The 16898-nt window shown below is 51.2% G+C and overlaps 2 protein-coding genes across 2 annotated transcripts; both read left to right on the top strand.

The window, feature by feature from the left end:
- Positions 1–11925: 11925 nt before the first annotated feature.
- Positions 11926–14084, top strand: LOC101777340 (ethylene-responsive transcription factor ERF053). The gene has a single exon (XM_004953176.3). It carries the CDS (start codon positions 12116–12118, stop codon positions 13496–13498), a length of 1383 nt encoding a protein of 460 aa, XP_004953233.1. The 5' UTR covers positions 11926–12115; the 3' UTR covers positions 13499–14084.
- Positions 14085–14330: 246 nt separating this feature from the next.
- LOC101776936 (vacuolar-sorting protein BRO1) lies at positions 14331–16726 on the top strand. The gene is made up of 2 exons (XM_004953175.3): positions 14331–15042; positions 16024–16726. Exons 1-2 carry the CDS (start codon positions 14440–14442, stop codon positions 16465–16467), a joined length of 1047 nt encoding a protein of 348 aa, XP_004953232.1. The 5' UTR covers positions 14331–14439; the 3' UTR covers positions 16468–16726.
- Positions 16727–16898: the final 172 nt, after the last annotated feature.

Here is a 16898-nt window from a genome sequence, read left to right as displayed (position 1 = left end):
CCCCCCCCCCCCCCCCCACACACACACACACACACTTGCATTTGAACCACCCGTACGTCGTACGCGTGTTTCTCCCGGGGCCAGCACCACCGTCACGTACGTGCGCGCAGCTAGCTATCAGGGCAACGACCCGGCCGGTCCCCGCCGTGAGTCACATGCCACGGCCGTAAAAACCAACCACTAGGTAAGAAAGAGTTGCGTGCGTGCAAGGCATGCGTGGCGGTATCTCGTTTCACAGGACTACTGGCACACACACATGCAACTACACCAACTCTAGATTTGTGCGGATGGATCAGGAGAGAAACACATGACTCGTCACCCAGCGATCTCGATCTCGCGCCCATGGCAGGGCCGGGCATCTATCGATCGATCGCCGATCAATCTTTCGCCCTCAGCTTTATTATGTCTCATGTGAGCTCTGCTGATGATGGCGAGCGTAGTGTGTCCGTACTACACCACCAGCTCGGCTGACGGTTCCTCCTTATTTGGCTGAGCTATCACGAGCTGCAGTGAGGTGGACTGAAGCACCATGATTCATGAGGGCGAGCCTTTGCTGTTTCCGGCTGATCATTAAGGCCTCCCTACTGCCGCTCATTTGGTGCGGAGCAGCTATGGGAACCGCTCCTCGCCGCGCGCTCTGTCAGGATCAGCCGGACAAATCAGTACCAGTTGATGGTAACCGCCGACCGTTGGCGACGTGACGGGTAAAAAGCACTGTACGCGCTGATCTTGCTATGGCATGGATGCACTGCACAGGGTGGCTGCGCAGCAGTGAACATGAAAAAACAAGAGGGCTGGCATCTGATCGAGACTGTTCTTCGCCCCCAGTCCCAGCCGTAACTAATCACCGTGCAATGCGCAAGGCAGGGTGAATCCGAGAGGGACAACGAATTGGTCGATCCGGGAAGAGGAATGTTCGTTCTCTGCAAAAGCTGACGAGCTGACTGCTGACGACGCAGCCACCGCAGGGGACGGGATATGGGATGGGAGGATATCGAGCAAACCGGCCCGACCTCACGCTACGGCACAGCTCTGCTCTCATTCCAATCTTGAAAAATGATCAGAAGAGGAGGCGACCTAGGCAGGCTCCACCGCCGCGATCTTATCTGGTACTCCGTGAATTCGAGCTGGTTGTGGTCCTCGCCGATCGATATACTCCAGCCTTTTCTTCTGCACTGCGCATCTCGTCCAGCTCCGGCGCTGTACCGTGCGTCCGTAGTTGTGGAAACAAGGCGCTGTTCCATTCCATTCAATGCTGCCGGCCCTGCCCACTCCTTTGTCAACAAGAAACATCTCACCAGAACCATTCATACGAGATTTCTCAAACCGATGAGAAATTGTGGCCTCTGTGACCTGCCACTTGAGATCAAACGACTTTCTGAAGAGTGAAAACTGCATGCTGGCATCGCCTCCGCGGCCTTCCACTTGAGATCCAACGACTTTCTGAAAACAGCATGCCGCATTGCACCACCACAGAAACGCGTGACCGACCAGCAGCGATGGATCGGACAGAATAGGCACCGTAGATAGGCACATAGTCAGCCCGTCGATTATATACAACACAGTACCTGCAAAGGCAGCAGTCTGAGAAAAAGGCGGCATGCCGTGCCGATCCATGCATGGAGCGCCGCCACGCCACGCATCGTGCACGGCGCATCATTGGCACCACCACCGCGCCCAGACACGGCACATGATCATTGCACAGTGCGTCCGCCAGCAAACGTTGGACTCCGCCTCACGGATCGATCACTAGACTAGCTGCCCACGTCCCGTACCAGTTGACCCCAGCTGAAAAATCGCAACGCTGGCGGCAACAAGCTCCTGCACGCGCCACTTGCAGGAGCAGGAATATAGCGGCAGGCAGGATCCACCACCACCACGTCTCCGGCTAGGAGGGGCATGCACGGATCAAGCAAGGACGCAGCGTAGGCGGTAGCGGATTATTTAACCGGCTCTCTTCCGATGGGCCGTGCAGAAACTTGTGCGAGTAGATCTGGGGCACATGCCGTGCATGAGCGCCGAGGAAGGAAGTTGCTGGTGGTGAATCTGCTGGCACCTGGAAGGGGAAAAAAAGGCGCACGCAAGGCGCGGGGAAACAGTAGGAAACATCGGACGCATCGGGGGCTCCGGGCAAAAAGGACGAGATGGGTGAGGGACAGATGGATCTTTCCGTTGCAGGTGTCAGGAGGCCATCACACGCGGCGGCCACCATCCGAGAGCTTTGGTCCTTTCGACAAACAGTGGCATCGCTATCGGCCGGGCTTCGTTCGAGCAGGACGGCAGGGGCGTTAAAGAATGACCGGATCGGCCGGTAGTAATTATGGGCGATTGACAACTTCGAGCACGCGGTGCCGATCGAATGTCTCTGGGACAGGGAGGTCGAGGCCGCCGAAGCTAGCGTTTAACCACCAGCAGAGCAGCAGGGTCAGGGAACCAACCGTCCGTCCAGCCCCTGATCCGCCGCCGCCGGAGCCCATGCGGTCCGGCCACGCATATTATTGTGCATCTAGATCGAGCGATCGACACGGCACAGCTGTTCGGCTTTGCCAAGGGCGCAGCGGTACGTACCAGTGGCGTGCATGGATGCCCGCGATCAAGCGGACGAGCTAGGCAGGCGTACGTGCCTCGGCGGCATGGCGTGTTTGTGTCCGAGCCAATGAGCCATGCCGCCGGTGGAGCAAGGGGGCCGGCCGGCGGAGGGGACCATGCGCATGGCAGAAATTAGCTAGCCTCGCGCTACCGCGTGGTACGCCCCAGATCCGGGCGTTCCCGTGCGCCGGACACCTCCGGATCCGTGGCGCGCGCGAGCCGGCTGGTTGGTGTGGCACACCACGCACTCACACGTCTTGCTGGGGTACTGGCCCTACTGGGTAATCTAAGCTACCGACATGATGAGTCGGCAGCCCGGAACAGTCCGTTTCGGAACTACTACATCATCATTTAGCAAGCAGCGAGTTAGTACTAACGAAAACAAATTAAGATTCCAAGACGGTGAGACACTCAGAAACCACAATCTCTCCACATGGCGATCCAGGGGCAGTGGCATTATTATACTGACGCATGTAGACGTGCCGCAGCTGCTTCTTGCACGCATGTCGCCGCTAGAGGTAACACTCGATCGGCCGTCCAAAACACGTGTACGTGGGGGGATTTCTGTGTCGATCGGCCGCCGAAGTGCAGACTACAATGCAGAGGTTAAGTAGGGACGAAGTCATACGGAGAGGTGGCCAAATAACATTTTTGTTATGTATGGATAAACAGTTATCAATTTAACACAGAGGACACATTGCACACAAAAAGTGTAGACATGGAGTATGAGGATTGAGGAGGGCCATGGCCCCCCTTAGTCTCCCTGCTAGCTCAATTCCTGGAGGTTGAGGATCAATCGAAGTAAAGGTTTCAGTAGCCTGTAAGCGTGAGCGGATCGAATCTGTACATGTTGATACACCTAAAAGGTTTCAAAGCGTGTGGTCGTTGCGTGCGAGTAGTGTGTGATCGAGAAGTTTGAGGCGGGCACCGGCGGGTAGTTCACTAGCACCTGCGCAGGTTCCAAGAGTGGCGAATGGTAGCTACAGGGGAGGCGTACGTGGACGCCGTCGCCCGTCGGTGAGAGGGCCTCAATTCATGAGTGCACACATTTATTTGAGCAGCTATCGAATCGTGGAGTTTGGTTCATGACCTTGCACGCGCATGAATGGTCTATAAAATAAATACAAATGTCTTCTCGGGATCATTTGCTTTTCTTGTTGGAAGTGGGTACGTCGATCGAGTGCATGCGTTCGGTGGGCAACGCGCTCCACTACAGAACTGGCAAGATCACTGCTGAAGGGAGGCCCTCCCAAATTTGGATGGGCAACGTACGTGCTGCCTGAGACAGTGGGACGTGACGGCGATCGCTAGCTTCGTCTTTATCCTGTAGATCCATGATCCATCCATACTGGCACTGTTGCGCATCGCAGTGGCAACGGGGTGCTGCTCACCGTCCCCGATCCTGAAAGCAAAACACGCTGCAACCGGAACGATCAACGGGCCTAGCTCCTCCACCTCTGCACATGCAATTATCGGCCATCGCCAACCCTGAGGGATGACGGTGCGCGCCCCGTGCAGCCTGCCGTCTCCTGCCCACCACGCCGTCCGTTCGCGCCTCAAGCCATCAAGCCAACGCGGGCCGGGCCTTTCGCCCTCGCGGCGTTCTTGGTCGCCGCTTTGCCCTGCAGGCTGCCGTCCTCGACGCCGCGCCGGGCGCGGAAAGCACGCGTCCCAGTCGGACGACGTGTTCGCGCCGCAGCCTCATGCTTGGACGCGCTTTTACCCGTGTCCTCCGGACGGTGAAAACTGAAATGTGAATGCACAGGTATGCGATGCGACAAGCAGTTTGCTGGCAAGGCCACTGGTGCGGAATCTCGAATCCGGAAGAGATACGGACCACCGCGGCGTCGCCCTGCGCAACGTCCGGAGAGTGGGGCGGCATGGACCTCGGCGGGGTGGACCGGTGGAAGCTCGTGTGGCTCTTGGAGGAGCTGGGCCGCCACGCCGGCAGCCATTGGCGCTAAATCGAACCGATACGCATCTCTCTCTCTCTCTGGCCCATCTTTTCCCAAATCATTTTTTAAACATTAAAAATATGCCTCCAAATGAAAAAACCGTATCATATCTGCTATTTCTCCGTGAAGTCTAAACTTCTTGCCATGAAACTTCGCAACTGAAAATTCTGTAGTCCTGAATGAAATTCATGCTGCCCTGCTGCATGTACCGGTCACCAATGTTGGACAAGGCCGTAGTTAGGCGTTATGCCGTCTGCAAGTGAAGCCCGCTAAGAATGCGCAGATATTTACAAGGCCCAGCCCAGACGCAGCAACTGAATGGCAAAACATCTCCGACATACTATCTATTTTTTACTCTCCATTTGACTCTCTGACCAAGTTGGTAAAAAGATTCCTCTTCATATTAAGTTCCTTATTCCAACATACTATCCATTTTCCACTCTCCAAATCCCAATATCTGATTTCCTCTCTAAAAATCTACACTCCCCATCCACTCCAACAGCTTCTCCATTTCGCACTACAAAAGACTCTCCATTTTGCAATGGGACTCACATTTGGCAAGCAAACCTCCCAAATTAGAGTGTGAGAATATTTGGTAAGCTAGATAGGATGGTTATTAGGATAGCAACTTTGTTGGACTGTGATTTTCGACCAGACTTGTTAAATTTTAGCTTGGGGAGGGAGATGAAGGTGGTTGGAGTTGCTTGAACTATACCACCCAAGGCACCAGCAGTTGAGGACACACGTTCCTGACTTCCGGTGTTGCCTGTTGACGTTGAGTGCTTGCGGAGAAAAGCTAAAAGACAGCTTATTATATATTGCTGCATGAAAAATGCCTGTGACACTCCGTGATAATCAAAGACGATCACCGAGGCATACGAAGCTGTTTGCCACTACGATTAAGTACGGAGATGCATAACACGATCGGATAAAAATTGCAAGGCCTGCTATAAAAAATATCTCTCCTGTGATGTTCTTTTCGGCTCTGCTGCATCATCCCAACTACAATACTGAAACATTCATATTGCTAGTGTGGTTAGGTCAGGTGTCATACAACATTGTACTGTTCGAAAACTGGAGCGATTTGTAAAGTGTGCCGACCTTCTTTTGTCCGGTCTCGGGGACTCGTTGGCAGATATTTTTCGCCCGGTCAGCACACCTGGGTCTGACGACCAGCTAACGACTGTGTGACATTGGCATTTCACGTACTCGTGTCTATCGCTATTTCGATGTCCCTATGGCAGTTGTCTGTCAGACCAAGAATTTGTTCCTATTCGCTATCCATTCACTGATAGTTTCTGTAGAAACTGAAATCACAATGCCGATCATCCTCTGATACAGAAACATTGCAACGCCACAGGTTCCGGTAAAGTACCGTGCGATTATGGGATTATCTCTCTACAAGTTTTATTTCAAACTAATTTGAAGTGGTACGATGTGCAGTACCAGTACCACTAGTTAATTGGTGCACTTTGTTACAAATAAATTCAGCGGAGACTTGTCTGGAAAGTAATCTGCACTTCAGCAGCCCCACGTCGTAGTCAGTTGCCACCCTAAATATCTACGAGCGGACATGCGAGCAGCAGTTTTGCAAGATGGTATGCTGTTTTTGCTTGAGAAAGAAGTCGAACAAGTCCTTACAAAACATATATACTGACGCCATCTCTGCCACCCCAAGCACTAGTTTTCCTTTTTAAACTCTCGAAGCACTAGGGTTGACTTGCATAACAGCACAAACAAAACGCAATGGGCTTTATCCGATCAGAGCACCTCTGCATTAAACAAAGCGCTCCGATGCTAATCCGTTCGGTCCGGCACTGGAACGCGCCATCGACCTCTCCGGATAGACGCGTGCTCTGCACGCCAGCGAAAAATATCCTAAGAGTTCGAGCTGAGATCTCCCTGTCAGTGAGCTCAGCTGAAAATAAACTGACGAGGCGCACCTGTCTTGCAGATAAGGGTCGTCGTTCCGTGGCGCGTGATGCAGGATTAAGGCGCTAAATAATGGAAAGCGGCACACTTAGCGCATAATCATTGCGTGCTTGTAGTGGTGGTATTGTAAATCGTGCGAGTCTTGACTTATCGCCACTACTGGTATGTGGATGATTATTGCATTGCGTAATCTGGATTGTTAGATCAGGATGCGAGGATTAAACTATGTTTTGTCCGTGATGGAGAGAGTAAGTTTCCCCAACTACTCGTTGTGATTATTGGTGTGTTTGCCAGTGTCTTGGAAAGGTGTGATAGGTCTGCCGGAGTTAGGTTTGAGGGCAAGCGAAGCATTCCTTGTTTTATCGTGTCTATCTCAATGTATCTTAATTAGTTTATATACGCTGGGTTGACATATTTGAGATATTACTCCACGAAGCATTGTTGTAATAAAGAACATGCTAAGAGGATCTCCAGCAGTATCTCTTTTCTCAATCCAACTACCATATTGGGAGAGTCGATAAGAAAATAGTGTTTCAACAGTCTCTCTTTACCTTTCCTTTTTTCCAATAATTATTGGGACAATCTAATAATTCACCCTAACTCTTCTTTAATAAAGAAGGACTTGTGACTCTCTCAATACGTAGTTGGATTGGGATGAGATTATTGGGAAACTGCAAAACGATGAAAGTGATATTGAGATATCCCTATTAACTGGTTATTGGGAAACATTTATCGGGAGACTGCTGGAGATGCTCTAACTCCATTGTTGGATATATTTCGTTCAGGACAAGCAACTAGTTCATTTTTAAAATAATTTGCTTATAATAAATATCATATATTCATATATTTAAAAACGGATGCTGTAACTATTGAAATCGCGGCTCAATTTCTCGGTTCTCGTTAGGATGCAGAGTGTCGCATTTTTCAAGCAAGTGGGCATCTTTTGGTTAACAACTAAATTAGCCACATATTCTTATATAATGCTAGTAAGGTTAGTCTTTGCAACATTTTGTGGAAAGAAAGTTGACAACCAACCTAAGACAAAACTAGGAAAAAAATTCACTCTGTATCAAAGCGGGGCATATGAAAAATCTGGGCAAACTATAAACTGTGGTAGCAACAAAGCATGGATTAAGAACTACTCCCTCGGTCCCAAGTTTTAGCAATTCTACATTTATAACTTTTATTATACATCTAGACATACAATATATCTTGGTGCACAAGTAAAAACTATAAGTCTTAAAAATGTTAAAATGACCTTAGAACGGATGGAGTACTTCCTAAGGTTTGGCATGGTGACGTTGAACTTTACTGGGTGTTAAGAATCCAAACAAGCCCTAGACTGGAGCTTTTCTTCTTCGTTAGTTATAACGCATATTCTATTTAACTCGATCTCTAGAACTAGACTTTTGTCTGTTTCTTTGTCACAAAAGTTACCATTAGCAGCTTCGGTACCAATTCAGTGCAAAATAATTTAAAATACGATTCTAGTTGCTTAAGTTTCTTATATGAACCATACTGTTTATTCATTATCAAGTGTTAGTAAAAAAATACAAAAGTGTTTGACTTTTTTTTCCAAAACAAACAGATATCGATTTTGAATTAATTAAGCGATAGACTTTCCATCGGTGACTAATGACTTGGCTCAACAAATTTTAATGGCGCATCCATTGCGCTTTGCTTTACGGGACGCACCAACACGTCGCGAGATTTGAATTTCGCAACTTTTTGACCAAAATAGTTCAGGGAGCAACGGATATGTCAAGCGATGGGATTACTTAGGGGCTCTTTCGGCCATCGGCATGGAACTTTCTGGAATCCGGATAGTTCGTTCGCGCACTAGCTAGTAGCTGGCCAGTAGCCATCCATCGAGGACTCGATGGACGACGGGGCACTCCAGTTCCGTGCCTTTTTCATCGGATGGTGCCCGGTGGACATCGGCCAGTTCGCCACCAGTACAGCCAGCCTTTGAAACTGAAGCTACTCCTAACACCTGCATGTTCCAATTGGCACGGCACGGTCGACATGATTAGCGCGCAGGTGCCCCGGGTGCACGTGTCGACCCCTAGCCGGCCGCGCGCCCCGTCCGTGGGCGTGTTGCAGGCTTGACGTCCGCGAAAAGTCTCCGCCGCGCCATCACGTCCTTCCTGCGCGGGGACGGAGAGCGCGCAAGTCAGCCCGGCCCCTTGGCACGACCGCGACCCGGCCGATCAGGCAGGCGCCTCCTCCGCCTCGTCGCGATCGCTATCAGGGGAGTTTGGAGGAGTTCGGTGGTGGGTGGGGCTGGGCGGCGGTCCATCGTCACGTGGTGGTCGCCGGGCGGCGGTGGCGGGCCTGCTGTCGTGGACTTGGCGCTAGAATAATGCATGGCGCGCCGGATCGTGCGTGCCGAAAGTGAGGTGCGCGGGATCGATCGGGGGCGTGCGGAGACGGACGACGGGACGAGGGCTCTGGATATTTGTTTGTCACCAGGCGTTGCCGGTTGCCGTGCCGCGCGCATTGATGTGCCAAAAAGGCGGTGGACGAGCAACGCAGTGCCGAACTGTTTGTTCGTGTGTCGCATTTTCGGGAAACATGTTTAACGGCGGAGGGCCTAGCATTTTCGTGCATCTCGTTTTCTAGGGTGAGACAACTCAACAAGCAACTCGTACAATGAATTATCTTATACGTTATCTGGTGGAGCTATATAATTCCTTAATTTGTGCATATAAAAAAAGAAATATCATGAGTACAATGGTTGGTGAGTTGTCTCGTAGTCTACAATTTAACTTATGATGTGGTTGTTTCGCTATTTAGCTCATGAAGCAAGTACATTGCTACACGTCAGCGGTCTCATAGATCATCTCATGCAGTGCCACGTAGGATTTTTGATGATGTGGAGGAGAGAGAGCGAGAAGAGAGAAAGAGGTCGTTGCTTCGCGAAACAACCACCTCATGAGCTAAATTGTAGGACTACGAGACAAATTAACATCCATTGTAGGAGTTATTGTTGCCATGCAACTCATAATATTTTATTTTTCTTATGCACAAATTAAGGAATTATATACCACTACCAGACAACTTATAGGACAACCCATTGTACAGGTTGCCTATTAAATCGTCTCAAGATTACGTGTCAATGTATGAGACCGCCTATTAGCCGACACCAATGTACTTGCCCTGAGACGGTTGTTTCGCGAAACAACGACCTCTTTCTCTCTCCTCGCTCACTCTCCTCCACATCATCAAAATCCTACGTGGCACTGCATGAGACGAACTATAAGACTGCTGACGTGTAGCGATGTATCTCTGATTGCGCTCTCCCTTCGCTGGTCTGATCGGCCGGCATTTTTAATTTAGGAAAAAAATTTCTCCCGTCAAAAAACGAAAAATATTGCGTCTGCACGCACGTCCTCATTCATATGGTACCGGTACTTATTTTTTGTGCGGTTTGGTACAATTTTTTTTTCTGCAAGTCCTTTTCAATCAATGTGGTATATATAAAAGAATATGGAGATTTCGCGAAGGTACTCTGTACGCATGCGTAAGGTTGCAGCGTCGCAGATCTGCTGGGATTCTTATTTCTTGGTGTTGCGCCTCTGGCCGCATCTGCATATGGCCCGCCAAAATGCTTGCGGTAGCCATCAAAGCTCATGTACCGTGTCTTGGTCACTCGGAAGACCACAGAAATGGATGCTCATATATCATCGTTTTAGGTAACACAACAGTAGTTTAGGTAACCGATGATGCTCGCACACAGTAGTTTATTTGAGGGGAAGGAGAATTAAACAGTGCCGTGCCGTTCTTCAGATTCTTCAGAATTTTAAGCGAAAGGTAGCTGTCTAGCCAAGGACGGCACGAGTAACCTAGGATTTTGATCCAAAGCGATGGAATAAAAAACAGTACCGGCACTTTCATTGAAGGGATATAGATCGCGCCGAACTAAAGCTAATTGGAGCTAATACGTGGTCCAACTTTGTCCAGCGCATTATTCTTCACGAGTTGTTCGACGGTTCAAGGAATGCATCCCGGCCTCAGGTTTGGATACGCAAGGAGACGAGGAAATGGTCAATTATCTGTTCATCTAGCAAACCGTAATTGTCCGTGCAGCTCATAGTTATCCTCACTCGTACTTCCTTAGCACTCACTGCAGCAAGTTAAGCTACGCACCATTAGTTGTTAGGAAGAGTAATAAAAATAGGGACATATTCAACGACACTCATTCTTTTTATGTTCTTCAATTAGAAGGATTACGCATGGGCTTACACAAGCACCCCACAAATTTAAATCATGTTTATCTCCTCCTCAGCTTGTATAAACTAGCTTATGAGTTATGCTTAGTATCGTAAAGCAGCACAATACTTGCAAAGTTTGGAATAATGAGCTGGAATAAACTACCCAAAGATGCTAATTTCAGCTTATTTCAAAATTTTCTATGGTGTTTATCATACCGTACATGACTCGTAAGGTAGCTTATATAGATTGAGGAGGAAACAAACAGGAAAAAGTCATCAACCTCCGAATGCGTTGCACTCCACAACACAAACAGCAAAATGCGCATGAAGGAGAAGGAAAAGAAAGATACTACGAATCAAGGGGCATCACGTATGCAGGGCCGATCAATACTATAAGTAGGACAGAACAGAAGGTCCTAAACTACTGGCGGGGAGAAACTTACAAGCAGGTTGAGTCTCCTCTCCTGAATGCTAATTAAAGCCACAGCTTTTCGTAAACAATCCAGATGATAAGCTGATCTAGCTGCCGATCCACTCCCCTTTCGGCATGCAGCTCCTAGATAAACCCAAATCATGCACACACATACACTGATCCCCCCAAAACAAACACAATAATCCGTCGCGACGTGAGTGTGCGATCTCGCGAGCTACACATAACACACCTGCTTGCTTCACATCGGTCACGCATTATATTCCGAGTGTCGATTGAATGCATGATTGAATCGGTCACACCGTCAAATTATTGCGCGTCCGCGAAAGTCTAGCCCAGGACGTAGCATGCGCTTACTGAGAGAGACAAAGAACAAAACCGGATGCGACTTCCGCCGGACGCACGCACAAGAACGCAATGGGGGCGCGCGGGTTCTTTCTCGATCAGTGCCGTCCAAAACCATGTAGCCGCGGCGCGAGCGACAGCAGCCGAAAGCTACGTTCCCCCAGCGCACGCCTGGCGATCCGTGCGGCGACGCCTCCGCCCGCGCACGCATCGCGGCGTCCGGCGTGGCGCGAGGCGCGCGGCGGCGAGCGGGTCAATGCGCGTGGGGCCCGATCCACCGACCACGATCCCGTTCCCGCCACACAAACGACGGCCTCCTTTTCCCTCCCTCCTCCATTCTTCCTTAACACCGCGTGGAACGCCCCGGCGAGCAGCAAAAAATCGGCCCGCCTTTTTGGCAACGCCCGACCTTTATAAGCGCGCGCCTCGCCACGGGACGCCCCCTCGGAATCAGAACCGCGCGCCCCATTGGCTCGCGCACACCGGTCGCCCGCCCCCCGCTCCCTTGGCAAAGCCTCCCTCTCCCCGTTTTCCACGCGCGGCTCAAAGCCATAGCTCCTCGGTGCAGTTTGCAGCGGGCGGCCGGGACACCCACACACGACACGCAACCTAGTCTGCTGATCGACGCGCTGGAGGCGGGGCTCGTCGCGATGGAGCCGGCGGACAGGGGCGGTGGAGGGCGCGGGAGGGGCTGGAAGGGGAAGGGCGTGAGCTCGGGCTCCGCCGCGGGGAGGCAGCTGGCGCCAGTTTTAGAAGACGCGCCGGCGGCCGCATTGCTCCGGCCCCTGAAGAAGATCCGCAGCCCCGACCGCCGCCTCAACCGCTCCCTGTCCGCGCTCTCGTCCGCTCCCCCGTCCCCCGACTCGTCCTCTGTTTCCAACCCCATGTCGCCGCCGGCCACGTCGCTGCCGTCGACGCGACACATATTTCCGTTCGCGTACGATCCGGCCCCGGCGGCGTCGACAGCATCGACAGCAGCAGCGGCGACGGCACCGAGGCTCATGCCGCTGATGCAGTACTCCAGCGTGTACCAGCAGCCCCTGCCCCCGCAGCAACAGCAGCCTTTGCAGCACCAGCAGATGATTTCCTTCGGCGGCGGTCAGCATCAGCAGCCGCCGCCGCAGTTCGCGGCGGCGGCGAGCCCTCTGTTCCCGCCGCAGCTCGTGGCGCCGGAGGTGCAGCAGCAAATGCTGCTCCGCTACTGGAGCGAGGCGCTGAACCTGAGCCCCCGCGGGTTCCGCGGCGGGGCCGTGCCGCCGGCGCTGTTCCAGCAGCTGCTGCGGGCGCCGGGCCCGCCCAAGCTCTACCGCGGCGTGCGGCAGCGCCACTGGGGGAAGTGGGTGGCGGAGATCCGCCTCCCGCGGAACCGCACGCGGCTGTGGCTCGGCACCTTCGACACCGCCGAGGACGCCGCCATGGCGTACGACCGCGAGGCCTTCAAGCTCCGCGGCGAGAACGCCAAGCTCAACTTCCCCGACCTGTTCCTCGGCAAGGGTCGCGTCGGCGGGAGCGGCCGCACCAGCGCCAGCGCGGCGGCGTCGTGCTCCTCCTCCTCGTCCTCTGCTCCGCCGACGCCGGACGACACCAACACGAAGCAAGCACAGCACCATCACGGAGAGCAACCGTTCAACAGTGAAGCGAAGCCTCTGCTCCCCGAAACAGAGCAGGCAAAGAACTCGGAACCCGAACCAAATCCTCAGCTCCAACCGGCCGATCATCAGGGCGGTGACGGTAACGCGGCCATGTTCAAGCCGTCGGTGACGTCCAGCGGCGGGTGGGGTCCGGCCGACGAGGCGTGGTTCAGCGCCTGGGGCCCGGGCAGCTCCGTCTGGGACTACGACATGGACAACGCCCACGGCCTCTTCCTCCAGTCTCGCTTCGCCAGTGAGGTGACCAGCATGGACTACGTGCCCAGCGCCCCGGATGTCCCGGTGACACCGGCGGCAGGGACAGCCATGGCCTCTGCTGCCTCCATTTCTCTTCCATCTCCTCCACCTCCTCCCCGCAGTCCGGCCTACATGTGGAAGGACTGAGGATCGCACACGATCTTCACACACAGGAAGTAACCAGGACGCGGGATGCGCACAAGTTGCAGGTTTTAAGAGACAGCTTGTGGCATCGCGCACTACTACGATCACCATTCACAAAGCAGGAGCATCCGAAGGACCACCATTTTTATCTGGACCTTTCTCTCCGACCAGTTTTTTCCTCCTGAAACACCACAAGGAATCCCGGCTGCATTTTTGAGGCCGGGACAAGGGTGGCCTCTATTTCAATAGCCACCCTTGTTGATATTTCCATGACGATTCATGATTCCAACATGATCTTTAGGTATTTCTAGCATGTTCGGTTGCTGCAGGATTTGTAGTTGCATAGCTGCATGAAGTAGTGTTCTGTCTTTGTGGATCCCTGAAGATATGGAAGGAGGAGACGGGTTTTATGCTCTCCTCTGATCTTTAGTTAAGGTTTATGTTTTCTGCACGTACTGCATAACTAGTACATGTATGAGCGTCAGTGTTTGTGTGTGTTGATTCGGAATATGAAGTCATCGGCCAATGTACTTTCGTGTAGTATCAGTTTCATGTTTGATGAATTCGCAGTTGCTGAAGAATTGTTTAAGTACTCCTTTCTCCTTATAATCGTACGAATCAAGTCCACAAATTTGAAGTGATCAAATTAGCAGCAATATGTAACAATAAGTTGCATCATCAGGACTTTTTATTCAGAGAGTCTGAAATGCATGCCATACTCTCTCAGCATATACGCGACTAAAAAACAATCAAGCCCAACTTAATATGCTTCTGGTATGGCCCAACATGAAAAATCCAAACATGCAGGATATTGGGCCAGATTGGAAGAAAGCAGCGCCCGTAATGTTCAATTCAGCCCGGTAATACGCTTACTTCGGCGAATCTCAACCGATCTAGTCTACTACTACCTTGCCGAGTCCAACCCGTTCGTTGCGTCGCCAATCATGTCGCGGCCACCGCCCCCGATGCTCTCCGTCCCGGAGAAGAAGACCGCCGCCGCCGAGCTGTTCCGCGACCGCCACTTCTTCAGCGCCACCGCCTTCTCCGACATCCGGGACGCCCGCGCCGCCGTCGCCGTCCCGAACCCGCAGGCCCAGCCCCCCGCCTCCCGCCGCGCCCTCCTCCTCCGCTACCATCGCCTCCTCTTCTCCGCGCGCGATGATCCCTGCGCCTTCGATGAGACGCTCTCCTTCACCTGGCACGACGCCTTCCGCCCCCACCTGAAGCACGCAGCCGCGTCCCTCCGCTTCGAGAAGGCCGCCCTCGTGTTCAACGTCGGCGCCGCCGCGTCGAGGATCGCGGCGGCCCACAGCCGCGCCACGGAGGAAGGGGTCAGGGCGGCGTGCGGGGAGTTCCAGCGCGCCGCGGGGGCGTTCCGTGCGGTCGGGGAGATGATGGAAGAGGAGGAGGGGACGACTGTGGATATGAGCTCGCAGGCCTCATCGATGCTGGAGCGGCTTATGCTCGCGCAGGCGCAGGAGTGTTGTTTCGAGCGCGCTCTCGCTGGGGGGAAGTCGCCGGCGGTGTGCTCCAAGGTGGCCAGGCAGGTGAGATTGATGACTGCCAGCTCTGTATATCTTTCCTAGATGCATCGCTCGTTATGTCCCTGTTGGGGTGGTTAGCACAACTGCGTAAATCACAACTTCTGCAAACTGTGAAAATGCCCTTAATATGCTTTATTATGTTGTACTGCCATATCATAGTGTCATGAAAATTATCTTTGTATTTTGAGTCAAAAAGAGGAGTTTCTTGTTGATAACTTTGTATTTGCGATTAAGAAGGGCCAGATTCTCTGAAAGAGTAAGCCAAAGTTTCCAAATGTATGGTCGAGCAAAATTGGGAAAAATGGTACGAGTGTCTTTTCATGTTGAGTGAGTGATCCAGAAAACAAAAGGTAGGAGTGCTCACTGGTAGACTCCGTCAGGTAGGTCCGGCAATAGAGTGATAGAGGGAGTTTGTGCCAATTGCAGTGTCCAAATTATGTTGTCCCGTTATGTGTCTATAGAAACAAAGACCCGGCTGCCTGAGTTCCATTTGTGGTGGTTGTGAAACAACCAGGTTTCTGAACTCCTTCCACCAATGATTATGAAATATTTATAGAAAAAGGCACATCATTGCTTCTCAGAAAAAAAAGGCACATCATTTAGTCGAGAAAGTGCACATATAAGGGGAAAAAACTTAGAGTCAGAGGAAACCTAGAGACTTGGAACTAATTTAGTTTTGCTTCATCAATTAAAGTTAGCCTGAATTATAAAGACAATCCAAAAAGGAAATTTGCACTAAAAAATTAATTAATGATCCTAATTCCCAAATTGATGTTGCTACTCCTAACCCTTATGCTGATGATGCTACTGCTACAGTTTGTGCCTTTTTCTAATGGCCATGGATGATCTGTTTATCATTTTATTAGAGTGGCAAAATGAATACATATATATGTGCATTGCTTAGCGTTCAAAGTATATAGTGTTTCTTGTGTTAGAAAACATGCACTTAAGGAAAATATTGATATTATCTGTGGCTATTTGCAGGCTGCCTTGTTCTATGAAGAAGCTTATTCTGCACTTATCGCTCCTCCACTGCAGAACCACTTTGAAAGATCATGGGTATCTCAGATCCAATTGAAGGCTGCTCTATTCAATGCAGAAGCTTGCTATAGGTACGCTATTGACCTCCATGAGAAGACAGAAATTGGTGAGGAGATAGCTCGATTGCAGGTTGGAATTAATGTAATTGTGGATGCAAAGAGAACTGCAAGAGGAGCTCCTGGACCCTTGTATGATTATGCTTCCAGACTTGAACAGGATACGAACAAGAGCTTGGATGCAGCAAAAGATGAGAATTACCGTATCTATCTTTTCCGTATCCCGTCTGCCACATCATTGACTCCTCTGCCAGCAGCTTCACTGGTACGTTCTGCGTCTTTGGGTGAGATCTTAGAGGCAAAGACAGAAAATGGCACTCAATCGCTGTAAATGGATGCTTTGATATTGTGAAATTACAGGAGGACTCGCTTGATGCTTTCTACATTCACGTGTAAAGGTTGTCCGCTGCAGCAAAATTTGCAGGGTCAATAATGTTTACTATTATTATTATTTTATTCTTTTGCTGGGAGTCTAAATAGGTGCACAATTCTGGATTGGTGATATATGTGGAGGTGCAACTAGGATTTTCGTGTTTGGTGTTTATGATATATTAATGTCCGTGGATCGGAAACCGGGCATTTTGATGCTAGTACTAGTTTTTTTGGGTGCTCTTGAACTGGCCATCTGTGTTTAATTCTTGCTACTGTTTCATCGCAGCAACGTACCCCGTCACTTAGACAGTCAGAAATATATGGCATTATGTGTGGTGTGTAACGTGTCGTGTTATGCTGCATAAAAAGTTCAGAGCAGATAGTTTGTAT

The sequence above is a fragment of the Setaria italica genome, chromosome I, assembly GCF_000263155.2.
Source record: "Setaria italica strain Yugu1 chromosome I, Setaria_italica_v2.0, whole genome shotgun sequence".
In the NCBI taxonomy this organism is placed as follows: Eukaryota; Viridiplantae; Streptophyta; class Magnoliopsida; order Poales; family Poaceae; genus Setaria; species Setaria italica.
The sequence above is the reverse complement of the archived record's forward strand: the minus strand, read 5'-3'. Positions and strand labels throughout refer to the sequence as shown.